The 19,992-nt window shown below is 49.7% G+C and overlaps 1 protein-coding gene across 3 annotated transcripts; it reads right to left on the bottom strand.

Moving 5' to 3' along the window:
• Window positions 1-1,087: 1,087 nt before the first annotated feature.
• KIF2C (kinesin family member 2C) lies at window positions 1,088-15,784 on the bottom strand. 3 transcript variants are annotated; one of them, XM_036858454.1, is made up of 19 exons: window positions 15,689-15,784; window positions 15,470-15,518; window positions 13,229-13,353; window positions 11,377-11,499; window positions 10,724-10,824; window positions 9,975-10,070; window positions 9,171-9,225; window positions 8,917-9,079; window positions 7,653-7,743; window positions 7,319-7,382; window positions 7,148-7,239; window positions 6,245-6,387; window positions 5,257-5,461; window positions 5,028-5,138; window positions 4,088-4,155; window positions 3,645-3,750; window positions 3,438-3,551; window positions 1,835-1,958; window positions 1,088-1,725 (listed from the first exon to the last, which is right to left on the bottom strand). In XM_036858454.1, exons 3-19 carry the CDS (start codon window positions 13,326-13,328, stop codon window positions 1,643-1,645), a joined length of 1,839 nt encoding a protein of 612 aa, XP_036714349.1. In that variant the 5' UTR covers window positions 13,329-13,353; window positions 15,470-15,518; window positions 15,689-15,784; the 3' UTR covers window positions 1,088-1,642. The 3 variants fall into 3 exon arrangements, with proteins under 3 accessions (XP_036714349.1, XP_036714358.1, XP_036714366.1); XM_036858463.1 differs by lacking the exon at window positions 11,377-11,499; XM_036858471.1 differs by lacking the exons at window positions 15,470-15,518; window positions 15,689-15,784 and having other exon boundaries at window positions 13,229-13,362.
• Window positions 15,785-19,992: the final 4,208 nt, after the last annotated feature.

Genomic DNA, 19,992 nt, shown 5'->3' with positions numbered 1-19,992 from the left:
TCCCACTGGACCAATAGAGAGGAGCTGACCAGGTGGGGCCACGCCATGATAGGGCATTTAGAATTTATTCTTTGTGTTATTAAAGGGTTCCAAGCAGGGGAGAACCCATAAAGATTCTTCTGGCTGCTTGGGGAGAATGGGTCACTGGGAGTTAAGAATTCACGAAGTGGGGTAATTAGGGGAGGTGGTCAGGTCTGGGATGGTGGCATTGGATCTTTGCAATTCTGAGGTGGGTATTGGTGGCTTTGTTTTACAGATGTGGGAGAAGTTAGGTATCTGGAAGCTTTTAAGGCCTCAAGAGTTAGTGCCCTTTCTGTCAAACTTCTGATTTAGCTGAATTTCTGAATCCAGGCCCTCTATTTGGTTATTTAATGGCACCTCAAACTCCTGTAATTTTCTCACCATGAGGTAGAGAATGCCCCAACTTTACAATGAAGTAACTGAGGCTGAGAGGGCTAGAACCTGGTCCATCTGATCCCACTCTTCTCTGGAGTTTCTGCAGTAGCCCACATGACCCATGCCCCACCGTGTCTCCCGGACTGAGGCCTTTCTAAAACATACATTTGGTTGTGTGGCTCCCAGGCTAAAAACCTTTAAGTGGCACGTTACCATTTAGATAATTCATGTTCTGTGACACAGGATCTGGAGTCTTCTAGTTCCCAAACCATACATGCCCTATGTTTGGTTCCTCAGTCTACCTGGCAAACTTCTCATTTTTCAAGATCAAACGTGTTACCCATCAGATCCTTTCCTGTCTAGCAAGGCAAGTGCTTTCGTGTCAGTGTTGCCACAGAATCTTTTAACATGCCTTGAGCAGACTGTAAATGACAGAGCACCATCTCCTTTCTGCTTAGGGCTCCTGTGCCCAGGAGAGGGCCTAGGACCTAGTCAGCATTGAACAAGGCAGAGGTTGGAGTCTTCACCATGTCACTTAAACTGCAGGTGTAGATTTGGCCTCCTGGGTAGGGTACAGAATCAGCACTACCCAGAGTTGCAGTAGGGTCTTAAGTCCCAGAAGGCTCAGACACATCCCAGGCACTTCCCAGATACCACTCAACAGGCTGATTTTTTTCTCTTTATTGTCAGACACAATGTATAAATACATAAAACAGAAAACAGCAGGGATCCTCTTGGGCCTCAAAAAACAGCAGGGAAGGAAGAGGTCCCTGAAACTTTTTTTAAAGTACAAAACATATTAGTGCCCCGACCAAGGGTATGGAAGGCAGGCCAGGGCCAGCAGAGCTGAACTAAAGGCTCCTTCCCTCTCCCAAGAGCCAGGACAACCCCAGGGAGCTCTCCACCAGCAGCCAGTCCACACGGGCAGAGTGCTGCCCAAGGGAAAACTCTACACCAGAGAGCTTTCTCCTCTTGGAGAGAAGGGCAGCACATAAGATAACTAAAAGCTCCCTCTTTCCATCCTTGTTCCCTTCATGGCTACAACTGAGGAAAAGGAAAGTCGTGTCCCATGCACTCTGACCCCTCCCCAGCTGCCCTGGGCCCAGATGCCCCCATACTTGGCATTTACCAAAGCTCTCCCAGCTCAGACCTTGACTAGACCCACCAGGTGCCCAGAGTTCGTTGAGGAGGGAAGGGAAGGGGAAAAGGCTGGGTGTGACACCAAACAGATCTTTATTTGCAGTCGTCAATGGGGCCGTTTCTTGATGCTTATTTGTTTGCTGGCCTGCTCTTCTAGCTGCATGGCTAGGCGCAAGGCCTTGAGGACATCTGGAAGGAAAGGGTGGTGCACCCGGGGTTAGTGGGTCTCTCAGAGGCCCCATTCCCTCTGGCAGAGCTGCCATCACCCGCAGAGGCCCCATCCTCTGGCCGCACCCACCTTGCAGGGCTGAGAAGTGCTTGGCTTGCTGGGCCAGGGCACATTCTGCTTTATTCACAAAGGTCTCCAGGTCATAGTCCGGCTGCTCAGCCATCTCGCAGAGCTCTAGCCAGCCTGGCCCTTCCTGCAACAACACAGCGCGAACCTTGTCAGGTCAATAATGACCAAACCAATCTAGCAAATCATTCCTAGGGCTCTACCATCTGCAATGCAGATGCCCACTCCTCCAGCCATGGCCCATACCCTGCCTCCTGATCCTCTCCCAGAAATTCTCAGCTTGAATTCATCCTCTTCCCCACCCCAAACTTGTGCCTGTCCCTTATGTCAAATGAATGTTATCATGTCTTGATGCTCAAGCCAGAAATCTCAGCAAGAACTTCTTTCACCCTGCTTGTCCCCCAATCCTACTAATTCCACCTCCGAAATGGTTCTTAAATCTCATGCCCTAATTCCAATCCCATGGCCATGGTCATAGTTGGTCTAGACACCAACATCTCTCTTGAACTCTAACAATCTTCTAACTGCTCTTAACTCCTAAGTGCCTCTACTCATGCTCACCCCACATCCCGAAACCAGCCTCTATACTGTGGCCATAGTAAGGTACCTAAAGCTCTGATGTGACCATGTCACCACTCTGCTTTACTCCCTTCAAAGGCATCCACTGCCCTCATAACGAAGTCCAGGCCTTTGTGTGAACCATCAAGGCCCTTTAGCATCAGGTCCCGGCTGACGTGTCCGCAGCCTTGATCTCCTTCCCTCATCTGCTCACACCTTTTGTTCTGGCCAGAGTGAACCTCTCACTCTTCCTGAAAGTACCACGTCCTTTCAAACATTTGTACCCTGAGCATGCCAGGGAGGGAGGACACGTGTAGGCACTTATCCTAACATGTTCCCTCCTCAGTTCTAAGTGCCCTGAGCTCTCCCCTCTGCTCTGCACTCTGAGAGCCCCATTCTTAGGGACTCTCCCCCACTTGCTCTTCCACAGCAGGGATCACAGCAGTGGTAGCATCTACCACTTACTAAACGCTGACTACATGCTGGGGACGGCTGAGCGCTTTAAAAACATATCACTTAATCCTCAGATGTAACCATCTTGTCTTGCCCATTTTGGGGATGAAGAATCTGGGGCCCCAGTGAAGCTCAATGACTTCCACAAGGAAATCAGCTTATAAATAGAAGAGTCAGGATTGATCAAGTCTTACTTTCAGGCCTGTTATCCATACTTCAGGTTTTTGGCCCTTGGTCTCAGCACAGGAGCTGGCATATAGAAAGTACTCACCAAACATTCACTGAACAAACAAGACAAGGTTACCCTCCAAACCCTCAGTCAGGAGCATGGGGTAGAGAGACTAGCTCCAGCCAGAACGATGGAGGAAAGCCTATGTGTGCCAGGCTGGGGAAGGAGGTGCGGTAATTAGCTGCCCTAGAAGAGCAGCTGAAAAAATAAGTGGAGAATTAAGAAATGCTGGTGTAGACGGCTGCCTCTTGCCACCCCAGCCAGAAGACCGGGGGAGGGCAAAGCCCAGGTCACGGTCAAGGAATGGCACTAAGCCTGTGCTAGGATGGTTATCCAGTCTCTCCCAGACCAGGGCCAGTCCTCCACCTGTATAATCTCTTTGAGCTCTTCCATGGCCCTCTCCTCCAGCTCCCTGATCTGAGTCATGGCTTCATTGAAGCTGGACATCTGGGAAGACAGTTCCTCCTCTTCCTTGGAGAACTAAGGGGGCAAAAGGAGAGACACAACGGTGTGGCCCAGTCCCCATCTCAGGAGGCCACGTTTCTGTCTTGCCTGGCCCACCCTGCCCCTTACATTGCCTGCGCTCAGGGCCCCGTTAGAGCTGGCTTCCATCTCTTCTGTTTCCATCTGAGTTGGCTGCTCCCCACTGGGCCCACTGTGGGGGCTCAGCTCCTTGACCCTGAGAAAACAAGAAGGTCTCAGATCCCACAGCAGCCTCCTTGGCACTCACGAGTGTGCAGCACCACTCAGATTGCGAGCCTTCGAGGAGATGGACTAGCAGCTTTGCTTTGGCCCAGGAGAAGTCCCTCACTCACACTGCTCCCCACCAAAGCCTGAGGGGATCGGAAAAAATCTTGTAGCCTCACACATGAACTCCCAGGCCTCAGATTCAGCCAGTCACAGAAGAGGAGACAATGGGCACTGAGTCGCCAGAGCTTCCTCCCCGCTCTCGTTGCTGTCATTCCCTCCCCCACCCTGCACCCCCTCCCCATCCCACCTGGTGTAGGTACTAGTACCTGTCTGCATATCTTAGTGTATTTAAAGTATATTCACAGGAGCTTATGCCTGGTGAGATCATGGCGATCTGCAAAAGAGGGAACGGGCAGTTAAAGGTCAAGGATCACAGGGTAAGGGTGCTCTTGGAGAGGCTGCCAGCAGGAGTCTCTTTAGGCTGCTAATACCCACGTGGAATTGGGGGCAGAACCCATTAAGCACCCACTTTGTGCCAGGCAACTTGCCCCATGGGCCCTGCAAACTAAGGTGCCTTAAAAATTGGTCCCTGGGGACTGCCCTGGTGGTGCAGTGGTTAAGAATCCGCCTGCCAATGCAGGGGACACGGGTTCGAGCCCTGGTCTGGGAAGATCCCACATGCTGCGGAGCAACTAAGCCCATGCACCACAACTACTGAGCCTGAGCTCTAGAGCCCACGAGCCACAACTACTGAAGCCCGCACGCCTAGAGCCCGTGCTCCACAACAAGAGAAGCCACTGCAATGAGAAGCCCACGCACCACAACGAAGAGTAGCCCCCGCTCGCTGCAACTAGAGAAAGCCTGTGCACAGCAACAAAGACCCAATGCGGCCACAGAAAAAAAAAAAAGTCACTCACAGTTGTGGCCTTCTATTTCCTAGGCTGGGAGCCAATGACCCCTGAGGGAAGCCACAGAAGATACGAGGACTGCCTCTCCTGCTTCCCCAAAGGTCCTCCTTCTGAACTCTGCAGCCCCCTTTTCATCAGGTAAGGGAGGAATGACCTTCCCCAAAACAAGAGCTGCACGGACATACAATAAAGGGAGAAGACCCTTTCCTCCCCTCTTGGGTAGGCAAAGAGGAGCCTGGTGTCCAAAAGCAGGGGGTGAAGCCCAGTCAAGTTAGAGCCTAGAAACCCTGGTGGCCAAGAGCACCAAGCCTCTTGCCCAGGGACAGGACTGCACCACCTCCAAAGGGACACTACTCACCATGCAGGTCCTTGAGTTCTCCCCGATAAAGGAGTCCCTTAGCACCTGTGTCAGCTTGCTCTCGCGGAATGGGGTGTGAGCTTTGTTCTGTCCCAGGGCCCTGATGCACTCCTGGGGCACAGCAGGGGAAGCTGAGGTCCCCTCCCTCCTCTTGAGATGCCCACTCTCTCCCTCCCTCCCCCAGCAGCCCTCCAGGCCAACCCCCTCCCCTCCAGCTGGGCCCCACTACCTTCAGAGCCAGGAGACTCTTGTTGATTTCTGCGCCCTCCATGCGGGTCTGCCGGTCAGCACTGGAAGTGTCTGCGCCTCGCTCATTCCCTGCCAGATCCACCAAAGAGAACTTGCCATGCACTCTCCCTTTGGCTCGAAGAAGAATCTGGAAGCAGGCGTGGGAGCGGGAAGAGCTGGAGTTGGCAAATGTCTGCCCAGAGGTCCTGTGGCAAAGGAGGACAAAGAAGGACTATGAGCTCCCAGGGTCACCAGCCACCATGGCACCCCAGGTCCCAAAGCAGTCAGTTCTCCGGTAGCAGAGGGACACAGGTCAGGACTCTAAGATGTCTTGTGTCATCCAGTCCCACTTCTGTCCTGCCCTCCCTCCAGCTCTGGACCTAGTGGCTTACCCTTACAGTCAAAGTATTGGATTCTCTGTGAGGGCCTTGGCCAGACCCCAGGGCCCATAGGACATGGGGAAACATGAGTTGCCTCTGCTGCAGGGCACACAGGGAAGGAGGGGCTGTCATGAACCACTTGCTGCAACTCAAGGGCCCTGGGGCGGGCAGCCCTCTCCCTGGGCCTCCATAAGCTGCCCAGCATCCACTGCACCACACCTAGGGCCCTGGTAGTGCACTTCCCTACCTCTATACAGGAAGGGAGCTGTGGCCCCATCACTTCCAGCCTAGAGCACATCCAGAGCTCCTGTCTCCCACCACAGAGGGAGGGAACAGCAAGGAGAAACCCAGAGAAGTCAGGAAGCATGCCTTTGGGTAAAAGCCGGGGAATAAAGCCTGCCTTGGTCAGATTCAAGATACTTTGACTCGCCCCTGATAAGTCTCGCCCTGGGTCATCGGCCCCACTGAGACCACTTAAGGCAGAGGCCTTCAGAGCCCGCACCAAGCCAGGGGAAGCGGTGCTCTGTGGAAACAGCAAAGGACTCAGCGCTAGTCTGGCACCTGACCTGGCATTAGAAGGTGGCCCCTTCCCCTGGACGGAACTCTGACCTGCAGGCACTGCCTATGTCGATCATCTTGATGACGTCATCAGCACAGCTCACCACGTGCTCCTGCAGCCCCACCACCTGCACCTGCTGCTTGCCATCCTCTAGCACGCGCAGTTTGGCCTTCTTGTTGAGCAGGTCAAACAGCTGTGTCAGGCAGGGGAACAAGGCCAAGGCCATCAGGTGCCGGGCACCCCACTGACTCCTCCCTCCTTCAGGGCCAGTCCCAGCTTAGACAAGGGCTGCCAGCAGGAAAGGCAGGAGAGGCTGAGCTGGGTTATGCCAGACTAGCAGCGGGCAGTCCACTTGGGAGCTGAACCAGGCTGCCTCAGTTTGATGCGACCCTGCTGCTTTACTAGCTATGTGAACCTGGACAACTACTTAACCACCTAGCCTCGTTTCTGATCTGTACAATAGTGACAGTGACAGTAATACTTCCTAGTAAGGTTGTGGTGATGAGCTGAGACAAGTAAAGCGCTTAGAATAGTGCTTAGCACCTAGTAACATCTTAATAAGCAACCCTAGCTATTATTATTATCTAGACCCCACTTGGGGAAGATGACTCTGCAAAAGCATAGAGAGGTAGAAAGATACATAGACATATAGAGAGAACACGAGTGTGAGAATGGGGAAGAAGAGAGTTATGAGGGAGGTGTGTGGAGGGAGGACACGGCACACACAGGCAAACCTCCCATCTGAGAGGGGGCCCTGAGGCATATTCCTGCCATACTTGTTGAGTGTGGGTACCATCCCACCATTGGATGAAAGCTCCCACACGTTTGGGCGAAGTGGCCCAGAGGCTTGACAACCCACAGGTTGTTTGGCTTCTACAATTTCTAGCCAGCCTCAAGGTTTCTGAAACTTCAGGGGCCCCAACAGCATAAACAAAGGGCTCCCTGCCAGCTACCTTCCCATTATAGATCTCGAAGAATGTCACACAGACTTCCAGGCCCAGGTTCCGGTATCGGGGCTGATTCTTCAGGAGGAAGACGTCCCGGGCTGTGGGGGGAGAGGCTGGATTAAGTAAGCAACCTGCCCTTCTGTGCCCAACCCCACTGTGGCAGAACACACTACTTACAGGCCATCGCATAGATCCCTTTCGATGCGTTCTGGGCTTTCCCACAGAGGTCTCCGCCCATCGTCTGCAAAGGGAAGGGGCAGAAGACCATGGTAAAGGGCCCTTGGCCTAGGCCAGGGCACTACTGGCTCCACCACCACAGTGGGCCACACCAAAGCTGGGAGGGGAGGCTGGACCTACTAAGGCCCCTCCTTGAACCTGGCACAGCAAAGGCATCTGGAGATGGGGCATCTGCACTGAGGGGATTTTCTGCAACAAACTCATTGTCCTCCTTTTCAGAGACCCAGAGTTGCGCTATGGGTAGGCTTGCTCTCTGCCAGGCCTGAATACTCACATGAGTCTTACCACTTCCCGTCTGGCCGTATGCAAAACAGGTTGCTTTTCCCCCTTCAAAGATTGTCTGTACCAGTGGCCTTGCTGTGAACCTAGGAGAAAGGATGGGAAGAGGGTACATCTCTCCTCAAATGTGCTCCCTGGAACATGGAGCACAAAGCAGACTCCTGGGGGCCTCCTTCCAAGCATGAGCACACCTCTCACACAAAGTGGTCCCACCTGACCCCAGCCCCACTTATAAATTTGAAATTCTCCTAGCCACCTGGGGAGAGCTGGACCGACCCGCCAGGAGCAGGCTGATGGTCCACACTCTAACTGAGCCACCAGCACCTCCTCTACCCTGGAGACACATGGTGAAAGCTTGAGCTTAGCAGCCGACTTCCAGCATAAGATACACTACAAAGATCAAAGAAACCATCTAAAGTAGGAGCCTAAATTATTTTAGGCTTTGTGGGCCTAAAATAGGTCTCTTCCATATATATACATACATACATACATAAATATACATATATATTTAATGATTCTTTAAAAACACAAAATCCATTCTTAATTTGAGAGCCATATAAAAAGGGATTGCAAGCCAAATTTGGTCCATGGACTATAGTTTATCAACCTCTGGTCTAGAGCAGTACTGTCCAATAGTAGCCACTGCCACACATGGCTATTGAGCACTTGAAATGTGGCTAGTGTAACTGAAGAACTGAATTTTTTTTTTTTTTGGCCACACCGCATGGCATGCGGGATCTTAGTTCCCCAACCAGGGATCGAACCCAAGTCCCCTGCAGTGGAAGCACAGATTCTTAACCACTGGAGTGCCAGGGAAGTCCCTGAAGAACTGAATTTTTAACTTTATTTAAACAGCCACACGAGGCTAGTGGGTGCTGTATTGGACAGAGCAGTTCCAGAGTTTGCTGAGTCTGCTAAGCCCAGTGGGAAATGGGTGGCTGCGCAGGACACAGGAAGAACCCCTAGGGCTTGCCCAGCCCAGCCTCAAAGAGTGCAATGGGTAATACCTCACTTCTGTCCACTCAAGCGCGGGCCACTAAAGCTGAAAAACGGGATGGGACAGCCTCAACAGGGCCTTCCAGGTGCTGGGAGCCAGAGCCAGCTCTATCTCATGGCTCATCCAAAGAAAACACAAGAGGAAGCCAGGAAGGGCTTCAGGGTCAGCATGTCTGTGAGCGTGAGTGTTACCACAATGTCCCTCACTGGAAAGAGTAGAGTGTCAGGGGGAAGGAGGAGAAACAAAGAGGCAAGGGACTAACCTGTAGACGACTTCATTTGAAGCTGTTTCGTCAAATGCGAAGTCAAAGCAGAATGCTTGGTTCTCCAGATACTTTGTTAAATCCACTTTTAACTTTGGCTCATGTACCAAGAGGACACACTTGCTAGGAACGGAAATCACATCAATTTCTTTCTTGGCCAATTCTGCAGAAGGACAGTATTTCAGGGGATGCTCCCTGGACACGGGGGAACCCACAGTCAGTCCAAAGCCTCATTCTGACTGAATAGGGCTTACCTTGTTTATTCAGTGGGCGTTTCCTAACACAAACACATATCCTGTGCTCTTCAATCTTCAAGAGGATGAGAAAAGACAACCATGAGCAAAAGGTCAGAGCAATGTTGAAAGAAAGCTTGTCCAGAACCCATCCAGTTCTAATCCCAAGTCTGGCTCAGGCAAGGGCCAAGATCTAACACTGGAACCCACTATGCCCATAGTTACTCTGGAGCGCAAGAAGGTAGCTCTGAATTTTCTTCCCAGTTTCCTCACTCTGCTGCCCATAGGAGGGTTCAGCACACTTTCATGATTAGTAGTAAGAATCTAGCCAACCTATTGAAGCAGGGAGGATGGGGGTGTGGGAGTTGATAAAGATCAGACTCTCCCATCTAGGCCTCACTAGCTCCAGCCCACCAAAGGGTATTAAAAAACCCCTTGAGGGTGAGTGAAGATTCCTGCACGCTCTCATTGCCTTAAGAGAATGTTTCTGTCTCTCACTTGTAGGCCTACTCGGGAGAAGAATCTGAAAAGGAATCATATATATGTGTGTGTGTGTGTGTGTGTGTGTGTGTGTGTGTGTGTGTGTGTGTGTGTGTGTGTGTGTGTGTGTGTGTGTGTGTGTGTGTGTGTGTGTGTGTGTGTGTGTGTGTGTGTGTGTGTGTGTGTGTGTGTGTGTATATATATTTACATATATATGTAGAGAGAGAGACTGAATCACTGTGCTGTACACCTGAAACCAACACAATGTTGAAATCAACTATGTTTAAAAAAAAAATTGTACACCTACTCAGGAAGGAGAGGTAGAAGCCCTTTGGGATTACTTACAGGATCAGTCACAGTAAGTGGATGACATTCCAAAGTAGCCCGAAATTCTTTAATCATCCGGGAAAATTCCCAGTTTGGAAAGCTGTTGTCATACTCCTGTTTGGGATAGGAGTGAAGAAGGACTAACTGCCAAGATGTTAAGTGCTCTCAGGCCTCAGTGCTAGGCAGCAGCAACAACAGCTCTTCATATGCGCACAGCCCTGCAGGGCTGACAAGCCCCCACACGATCTCACTGCCCCCCACTCTGGCTCTGGGCAGAGAACCCAGGAACAAAGTCTTGGGAACAGAGATTGGCAAGGGGCCTAGGCATGCACCAACCACTCTAGGAACTGGGGCAAGAGCCACTGTCCCACATCTTAGGAGACCAGCAGGCTGGGATTCCCCTGTGCCATTAACCCAACTAAAGGGAAATAATCCAAACTGGAACTCCACTGTGGCACCCCTGCATACACACAACTAGGAAGTCGGGGGAGGCAGGCAACTGTGCCCAGCAGCCCACTGGACACTGAACTGTGTGATGGGCGTACCCATTGGACAATCAGCAGCAAACATTCCTCATCTGAGGGCCTTCAGAAAAATATCTGAATTATTTGTTCTCTGAATCCTGATGAGAAACTAGTTAAGCTTCTTGGATATCAGAATTGGAGCCTCAGAAATGCTGGGGCCGAACTGTTATCTCTGTTGCAGACAAGGTTTCAGTTAAGGATGCCTGTCCAAAAACCTTTGCCCTTGCTTCCCAAGAAAGGTACCTGAGCTCGTTTTACTCTCATTTCAGAGTTCTGGGCTCTTTTCTCTTCTCGCTTGTTCTTCATTTTTTCCATTTCCTTCACAATACAAGATTTCCTCCGAACTAGGGGGAGAAAAAAAAAAGGAAGCCCTTTCTTTTACCTGTCTAAGCCAGCCTGTTCTTCTCTGGCTGTTGTGTTGAGTCCTGGGCCTTTCCCAGGACTAGGCCTTCTCTAGACCCTTGCTCTTATGTCACCATATGCATGGAGAGGAAGCAACAGCTATGACTCTTAGGATGGCCAAGCCCACAAGAGACTTGCTAATGTGGGCACTCCAGGTCTAACCCAAGCTCTCTCTATGCCTCTGTGGCATCTTCTCAACAACCAGAAGAGGTGAGATCATCCCTGCTTGGTCTTGGTGGGCACTCTGGGCTCTTCTTCGGGTGTTGGCCAAGACTTTAGCTGTGATAGCACCTCAACTACATCAGAGGGCTCCCGCCACCTGACAGTGACAGGGTCACCTCTTGTGAAAGATTGATTCCGTGGCCACAGGGAAACACGACCCCATGTGACAAACATGGTTTGAACTCAGGTACCAAGGCAAGCCAGGTGTGGGACAGGCTGTAACTACCTATCCTGCACTAGGATCAGGGCAGCAGACAGCTCAGCGTGTCTACCTGAGTTCACAGGGTTTGCAGAAGAGCTGCCTTGGACGGAATGGACTTGCTCTTCCACCTCCTCGCTGACCATCGTCAATGGTATCTCAGCCACTGCAGGGCAGGAGGGCCTAGGGGGGCCGGCTGTGGGGGAACAAGAGTCATTGGAGAAGCAGGCAGGCATACGGCAGCCATGCTCATCTGAGCCCTAGCGGGTCATAGGCCAGGAGGAAGGCTACCGACTGCCAGCTCAGCAAGGGCTCAGGCTCGTACCGTGTGAGCAAAGCTCAGGCTTTTTCCTGCATCTCAGCCCACACCTTGAACCCAACAAGTCCCTCCACAGGGGCTGGCTCCTGAGGTCAAGAAATCTTAAAGAGTGTGTGAGTAGCTCAGTGTGGGCTTCACCATGAAGGGAAAAGCCTTTAAAGGCCTTAACTCTTTAGGCTTGACCAAGCATGGGTTCTCAGGCCAGGCCAGACCAGGCCTTTCTACTCATTTAGGAGAAATTTCTGACTTCAGAACCCAGGTGGTTAACAGGAGCAAGGACTGAAAGCCAGGAATAATGGGAACCTGAGCAACAACCAACCATATTTTTTAAAAAATAAATTTTATTTATTTTTATTTTATTTTTGGCTGCGTTGCGTCTTCGTTGCTGCGTGCAGGCTTTTCTCTGGTTGTGGCGAGCGGGGACTACTCTCCTTTGCGGTGTGTGAGCTTCTCATTGCGGTGGCTTCTCTTGTTGTGGAGCACAGGCGCTAGTCGCACAGGCTTCAGTAGTTGTGGTGCACGGGCTTAGTTGCTCCGCGGCATGTGGGATCTTCCAGGGCCAGGGATCAAACCCGTGTCCCCTGCACTGGCAGGTGGATTCTTAACCACTGCGCCACCAGGGAAGCCCCAACCAACCATATTGATTCAACCCAGAAAGGTACAACCCATGGTGACTCACTACTTCCCATACCTGGTCGTGACCCTTTTGTTTACCTTTTGTTTACCCTTTTGTTTACCTTTATTAGAGCTGAATTTGATACACATTAAATGTAATGATTACAAAAATCACCTACTTTATTTACTAATAACTAGTAAAAGTTGACAATTAAAAATGTTTGGGACTACCCTCTACCCTGCTGGCGCAGCGGTTAAGAATCCACCTGCCAATGCAGGCGACACGGGTTCGATCCCTGGTCAGGAAGATCCCACATGCTGCGGAGCAACTAAGCCCGTGCACCACAACCACTGAGCCTGCGCTCTAGAGCCCGTGAGCCACAACTACTGAAGCCTGCGAGCCACAACTACTGAAGCCAGCGCTCCTAGAGCCCGTGCTCCAAAACAAGAGAAGCCACCACAGTGAGAAGCTTGCGCACCGCAACGAAGAGTAACCCCCACTCGCCGCAACTAGAGAAAGCCTGCGCGCAGCAACAAAGACCCAGCACAGCCAAAAATAAATTAAAAAAAAAAAAAAAAGTTTTAAAATCTCCATTTATATAAAGTCCAAAATAGAGAAAAAGTTAATTTATGCAATCTGAAGTCAGGACGTAGGTACCCCTGGGGGCTTAGGAACTGGGAGGGGGCCTGAGGGGGACTTTTGGGGGTGCTGGTAATGCTCTGTTTGATCTGGGTGTCAGTTACATGAGTGTGTTCACTTTGTGAACTATGTAGTCAACGATAGGTTTGCTCTTCTGTATATATATTATGTTTAAATAAAGTTTAAAAAGTAAAGTGAGATGATTTCCAGATAAGGGAGCAGTGGGGCAGGAGCAGAACAATATGAAAGCGAGGGAGTGTAGGAATCCTAGGATATTCCAGAACAGGTTCAGGGCAATGTGTGAGGAGCCGCTCCAGGGCCTCAAACAGGGAGAACAGATTCATTACTCACTGGGAACTGAAAACTGCTTGCGGGAATTTGCAGATGCAGGCAGCTCCACCTCCATATCATTCTCCTGAGTGGTGATGCGAACCTCTGGGACAGTGGACATGCGAGTGGAGCGGCCTCGGAGACCTGAAGGACCAAGGGCAGCAGCCGATCAGTGCAGCATGATCAGGAGAGCCAACAGGCATAATAGAGGGGCGGTTGGGGGTAACCCTCCAAGATTCTATACAGGAAAGGAGCCCACCAACTTCCCATTCCTTCCACACAAGGAAAGGAAAAATTAGAAAGGCCAAGTACTAGTGACCCCAAAACTAATTTGTTACGTTCTGCAATCTGAGAGCTCCTGAGGGCTCCCACAAGAGCATCTGTCTTGAGTAAATGGAGGGACCTACAGACAATCTGAAATCATTTCTGGAGACGTAGACCTAATCCCTGAAAAAAAGCATTCTTAACTTTAGCAACAGCACCTACCATTCTACAATCTTCCCATACCACGAAACATTATGAGGTAAGTATCAGTATTCCCAACTAATGGAAGACGACATTAAGGCACAGAGAAATTAAGCAACTTGCCCAATGCCACTCAACTAGTAAGCATCAGAACCAGGATGTGAACCCAAGACTGCCAGATTCCAGTCTGGGCTTTTTCCACTGCTCCAAGATACTTTACAGAGCCAGGCCTGGGCCACATCTTTAGAAACCATGGGATCAGCTACATGAATTTTCTGGAATCTTAAAAGAATGTTTAACTGAGAGAAACAATTGAGTTATACTTTAATTCTTGCCAATTTCTACCCATCTATATAGTTTCTCTCCATAAGAAAGAAATAATGCACCTATAAATAAAAGAAGTAGTGAATTTAGAAATAAAACACTGGTGTCATATAAGCAAATATCAACTTGTACTGAATTTGAGTTTCCTAAGTTTAGGCTGATCTGATGGCTCTATATAATCCCTATTTTTCATAAAGAGCATGAATTATATCATGCACATTCATTAAGGTTTTTTTTTTCCATTAAAAGGAGCGGTGGCAGTATCCTTTCGGGTCATGCACGTGGCGTGGGAGGGCTGCCACCCACATCTCTCCTGCAGGCCCTTACGGTGGTATAGCCAGCAAGAGAGGGCCAGCAACACACCAGTCATGCCCAGCTCAAGCTCAAAACTGCACCACCTTTCACCTTGGGCCCCCGGGAACCTGAAGCTCCAGGCATGTCGTTTCTGGGCCCGAGGTGGCTGTGTTATGTCAAGGCAGTGATACCCCCTGGACTGGGACAGGCTATGCAGGCTGTGAGGTACAGCTGGTTCTGGGTTATAAGCTGGATTATTTGGGCAGTTTGTGCCTACAGCCACCGTCACAGATGACTGTAGTCAAAGTAGGTTTATGCTGACTTCTTCTGCAGAGAAAGCCCAACCCTCTGCTGGAGTTCGAGGCATTGCTATTATCTGTCCAATCTCACCCCACCCCCAGATCACCACAGCACTGCCAACTCTACTTCTAAATGGCCCTGACCTAGCTTTTCTCACAGCCTGCCCACCACCTCACTCCAAGGCATGTTGTTCCCCCAAGGAGAGAAAACAAGCCCACAATGGCTGATTACTGCTCTGGATTCCACAGGCCAGTCAGCAAATTTCCCAAATGCACCAGGTCCCTGAGAGGTTGGCCTAAGTAAGAGCTGTAGGTTGAACTGTTGAATTCTTTCTCTTCTTTTCTTTTTTTTAAACTGCTTTAGAGGTATGATTGACATATAAAAAGCTGTAGATATTTAATGTGTACAATTTGATGGGTTTGGAGGTAGGTATACACCCATGAAACCATCGTCACAATCAATGCCGTAAACCTACTCATCACCTTCAAAAGTTTCTTCCTGCTCCCTTTGTTTTGTATTTTGTTTTTTTCCTTTTGTGGTAAGAACACTTAAAATAAGATCTACCCTCACAGTAAATTTCTAAGTATACAATACAGTATATTAATCATAGGCCCTATGTTGTACATTAAATCTCCAGAACTTCTTATCTTGCATAACTGAAACTCTGTACCTTTGACCAACACCTCTCATGTTCTTCCTCCCTGTAGGTTAGATTCTTCCTCACTGAGGAAGGTGCTTGGAAGACAGAGCAGGACTCAGCCCACACAAAAGCCACCTGCTAAACTGGAGCAATAAGTCTACTTCACAGCTTCCGGAGCTCCAAGAACATCATTCCTGGCACAAACCCCATGACAGTGAGCTAGTAGAAATCCATTTACCTCCTTTGGAGCGGCGGAATTTTGGAGCTGACTGCTCTGCGCTTTTGTTTCTGAAAAACAAAACAAACCCACCACAATATATGGCTTCTTATCAATTCTCAAGGCCTATCCTGGGCCCATGTGCTGTGCTGAAGAACTAAGCAGCCCCCAGAAAACAAACCAGCAAAGAGCCAAACAAGCCAAATGGGGCACTGGCTGCAGTCAGGTGACAGGCACCTACCTGAACCGTTACATTCTCCTGCAGGGGTAGATTGTCCTTCGGGTTGTAAGGGAAGAAGCTGTAAGAGTTCTGGTTTATTGCAGCCACATCATCAAAATCAATCTGCAAGGAGCAAGTAAAACTTCTGTGAACAACATAGCTGTTCAATTCCAACTGCATCTCTGCAATCAAGGCTACCCTAGATTCAGACTTTATAAACTTTAAGTTCCAACCAAGTACTAATAGCTATAAACAAATATTTATTCCCTAGTCGTGTTTTTACCATCTAGATGGATATTGGTTTCTGATTCCGAGCAATGGTAGCTGTCAGTGATGAGAATGAGGTGAAGAGGAAGGCAGACAGGCAGGCAAACAGGAAGTCCACAGTTAGATCTAGGCCACTCGGCTCCCCTAATGCTCTGCGGGGCATGGTGGGGTCCTGCTGGGCACAGCCCCCTGAGCACCCCTTGCTGCCTGACACCAAGGAGGGAAACAAGTTCTGACTGCCCACTGATAGTCCAAATGGAGGGCCCTTCAGGATCTTATGGGCAGGGACCAGTTCCCGAGAGCTGCTACCTAATCCTAAATCTACCTACATTTTCTACTGGGCCCAGAAACTTCGGGCCCAGAAACTTCTTCCCCAGTCACAGCGTCCTGCTCAGGCCTTCCCTACTTCCTGCTCATGCCTGCAATGAGGTCACAATTCTAGGTTTACATCACCAGAGTCCTGAAACCCTCTGGGGACAACTCAAACTTCACCAGCATACTTCACAGCAGGTTCAAACACACCTAAATAGTACCAACTTGATTATTTCTGTTTCAAAATGTGAAAGAGCTGAAGCATGTACTCCAGGATGACAGCTTCACCTCCTACATATGCAACCTTTATGTATTAATTAGCTATTCAAACACTTATTAGGCATGAGTAAGGCCGTAGGGGGAAGGTATTCAAAAATGAATTAAGACATGTATCGCCCTTGCTTTCAGTGAGCTCACATTCTAGTGGGAGACAGAAGCCATGTGCACAAAGGGCTAGAAACCAAAGCAGCATGGGATAGACGAGGAGGACAGAACCACCAAATGCAAAAGCTGGCGAGTACTTCAGTAGCCAGGCTTCTATCCACTTTTCTTGGACAGCTACAGAACCTTACCCTCCCCCACTCCCCCGATTCCAATCCCTAAACTACAGAGAGCATAAACAACACAGGAGACCAAAGTTCTGACATTAACTGATCCTCACTTTGATGATTCAGGAGGAAGGAATAAGAGTGAGAGTGTGAAGGCAGCGAGACACTAGGCAGGATCATAGAGTGGGGAACTGCCCCATTTGTCCCTGGCACTACTTTGGAAGGAGTGTGTGGTATAAAGAAAAAAAGTTGATTGGGATCAGATCTTGAAAAGGCTTTAATTCCTCACTAAGAAGTTTGGACTTTATTCCAAAGGCAATATTTAAGCTGGAGTGAGACCCAATAAAAGCTGTATTTCTAAACAAACAACAAAAACAAAAATAAGTCACACGTAACTGCTAATAGATGGTTGAAAGGAATTTTAGGAACCTCTTGATGCAAGGACAGATAATGTAAAGAATTCAGTTCTTCTATTTCTCAGATATACCACCTAAATATATGCATACCTACCATAAGGCACTATGCTATGCAAGCCCTTTACATGTGTTATCTGTTAAGCTCCACGGAAGAGGGTCCAGGTCTGTCTTATTCACTTCAGTATCCCCAGTACCAAACACACTGGCTGGCATTTTGGAACCAGTACAAAAGGATTTGTTGAATAAGTCCTCAAAACAACCCCAAATAAGTAGATATTATTATCATCCTCATTTTAGAAATGAGGAAGTTGAATTTTTAAGAGGGACAGAAACGTGCCTGAGAACACATTAAGTAGTGGCAGAGCCAGACTCTAGAATCCAGGTTTTCATACGCTTAGCCTGGTGACCTCTTCACCACACCACAATGCCTCTAAAACATAAATATCTTAGGCACATCCCTCCTCTTCTCAAAATCCTTCCAAGGCTCCCACTGCCTACAGAATAAAATCTTAAACAACTTAGTGCCAGAGACAAAGACCCTCTAGTTTCCTTTTTTAGCCATTTTGCTGCTGCCAAGCATCCTTGGCCTTCCTCAATGCCCGGAGCCAGCTTCTTTACCAGTCCCCATGAGGGCCATCTCACTGTTTCTGCTAAGCTTTCTGGCCCCCACAAGCCCAGCTCATCCTCAGTGAGTTTCCACCTCTGAGCTGCTCTAGCATTATTCATCTGTAGTTGCCTTCTATTATTTGGTGTTTCAGAAACATACTTTTGTCTCCCCAACTAGATTATCAATTTTGCTCCCCAAATCAATATCATAGGTAGTGTGCACTCAGAGCTAGCTTGGGTGAGCAAGGTTTTAGAATTCTGTGCAGTTTACTTTCTAGAAACACAATAGAAACTGTTGATTGCTTCAATTTAGAACAGGCCTGCCTAAATAAAATCCCAGTGCATTCAAAGAGGACCATATTTAAGATTAGGGAGGACAAGTCGACATCAAAAACAAGGCTGACACAAGTTCCATTTCCACACACATCTTTTAGGTAGGAAGGTGTTAAATGTGGTACAGGCATACTCGTAGAACCTACCTCTTTGCCCTTTGTGGCTCCTCCTTCTGTCCATTCCACCGAAACGCAGGATTTCTCCAAGTTCACAGTCCTTATGTTGGCACTGTGAATTAAGCCTATAGTATGAAAAGATCAGAGTTACCCATCTTTTTCACTTTTAGGATCCCACAGAGACTCTTAATGTAGAGTTGGCCTGAAGGAAGGGACAGTTGACTTTCTTTCTAACCCCAGGAGACAAACCTCCTGGCACTTCACCCTTGGAATATCCCACAGTGAGGTAGGCAAGGAACAGTTCTTAAAACTGAGCTGCAGAGGATAAGGACTCATCCCTACTCAAAATAGAGCCTACAGTGGGGTGAAGGTATGTTTGGGCAGGAGAATCACTCTAGTGCTTAGGTGAGCAGTTCCTCAACACAGCACTGAGGCTCTAGCGCCCTCAGGTTTCCCTATCTCACTCCTGACCTTTATGTCTGACCATTCTAGTGATATGGGTATTAGACCTGCCAGAGTTGAGGTAGCTGCTCAACTAAAAAAGAGAGTGCAGGATTGCAAGCTCCTGAAGAGCAGGGATCTCGTCTGTCTCCGTTACCCTGAATCCCAGTATCTGACATACTGCAAGTGCACAGTGTTTATGGGAGAATAGAGGGGCGAGAAAGCCGAGGTCCCTGCAAGAGCAGGGCAGTTGCAGGGGCGAACTTTGGAGGGGAAATGAATCCAGCAACCCTGACGTCCCGGAGAGGTCCAGTGACACAAAGGAGCTCCGCCCATTCCTGGAGGACGGGAAGGGGACCCACCGCCAGTGCAGAGGCCCCTGGCCCTGGCAGAGAAGACTGACTGCCAGTGCGGAGACCTAGACCTGGGGGGTGGAGGGGAATCCCCAATAGTGATTCAGGGCCTGCTGTTTGGGGAGGGGAGGTAATCTCTGCCGTCTCAGCCCACGGGTCCCCTTGGCCTCAGGACCGCGCCCCTCACCATTACTGCGTTGTATCTTGATGGCGAGACCGGGAAACAGGCGAGCCTGAAGAAGCGACGAGTCCATGGGTAGGCAGGAGCTCCGGGAAGAGAAACGCGAAATGCCAGAAAACCGCAACTCTGCCGACACTGCGAAGTCTTAACGCCGCGTAAACCGCCGAAGTTTAAATCCCGCGCGCCGGCGTCCCTGAACGTCACCACGCTGTCGTCGGCCTCTCTTCCGCCAATCAGCGGCGCCCTGCGGAGCCTGTTGGGATACGTAGTCTCCGGGGGGGGGCCTTCCGGGGCCTGGGACCGCCCACTCGTCTGACCACAGCCGAGAACGCAGGGCTTGGTGGGAGCTTCGCGAGCCCTCGCGGCCGGAGGGGACAGGTTACAGGCCTTCAATCAGAGGGTTGCAGTACTGCTGGGGTTCCCTAAACTGAGAAACCTCAAGATGGTGTCTCAGAGGGAGGGTTCACGGGTCCTACAGTCATGGGTTCTAATCCAAACTTCTTTAGTTGCCTGCTCAGTGACCTCGGACAAGTTACAAACTTTCCCTCTTCACACAGTGGGGAGCATGATTCCTCCCTCACGGAATTATTGCTAAGTTTCAATGAGGGGCTACATTTACAGTGAATGGAAGACCAGATTCGCTAGCTTTTTAATCGAGTGTCTACCACGTGGTAGGCATGGTGCAAGGCGCTGGAGATAGCAATAATGGAAGCGACACGTAGTTCTTGCCCTCGAACTAACATTTCTAACGT

The sequence above is a fragment of the Balaenoptera musculus genome, chromosome 1 (assembly GCF_009873245.2).
Source record: "Balaenoptera musculus isolate JJ_BM4_2016_0621 chromosome 1, mBalMus1.pri.v3, whole genome shotgun sequence".
Lineage (NCBI taxonomy): Eukaryota > Metazoa > Chordata > Mammalia > Artiodactyla > Balaenopteridae > Balaenoptera > Balaenoptera musculus.
Note: the sequence above shows the minus strand (reverse complement) of the source record. Positions and strands in the feature narration are given on the sequence as shown.

Coding starts and splice junctions, on each gene's coding strand:
- KIF2C (XM_036858454.1), bottom strand. CDS start 13,328: ATGTCCACTGTCCCAGAGGTTCGCATCACCACTCAGGAGAATGATATG. Junction 5,139..5,256: donor AGAGTCTCCTGGCTCTGAAG/GTAGTGGGGCCC, acceptor GCTGTGCCCCAG/GAGTGCATCAGGGCCCTGGG. Junction 4,156..5,027: donor AGAACTCAAGGACCTGCATG/GTGAGTAGTGTC, acceptor CCTCTTTTGCAG/ATCGCCATGATCTCACCAGG.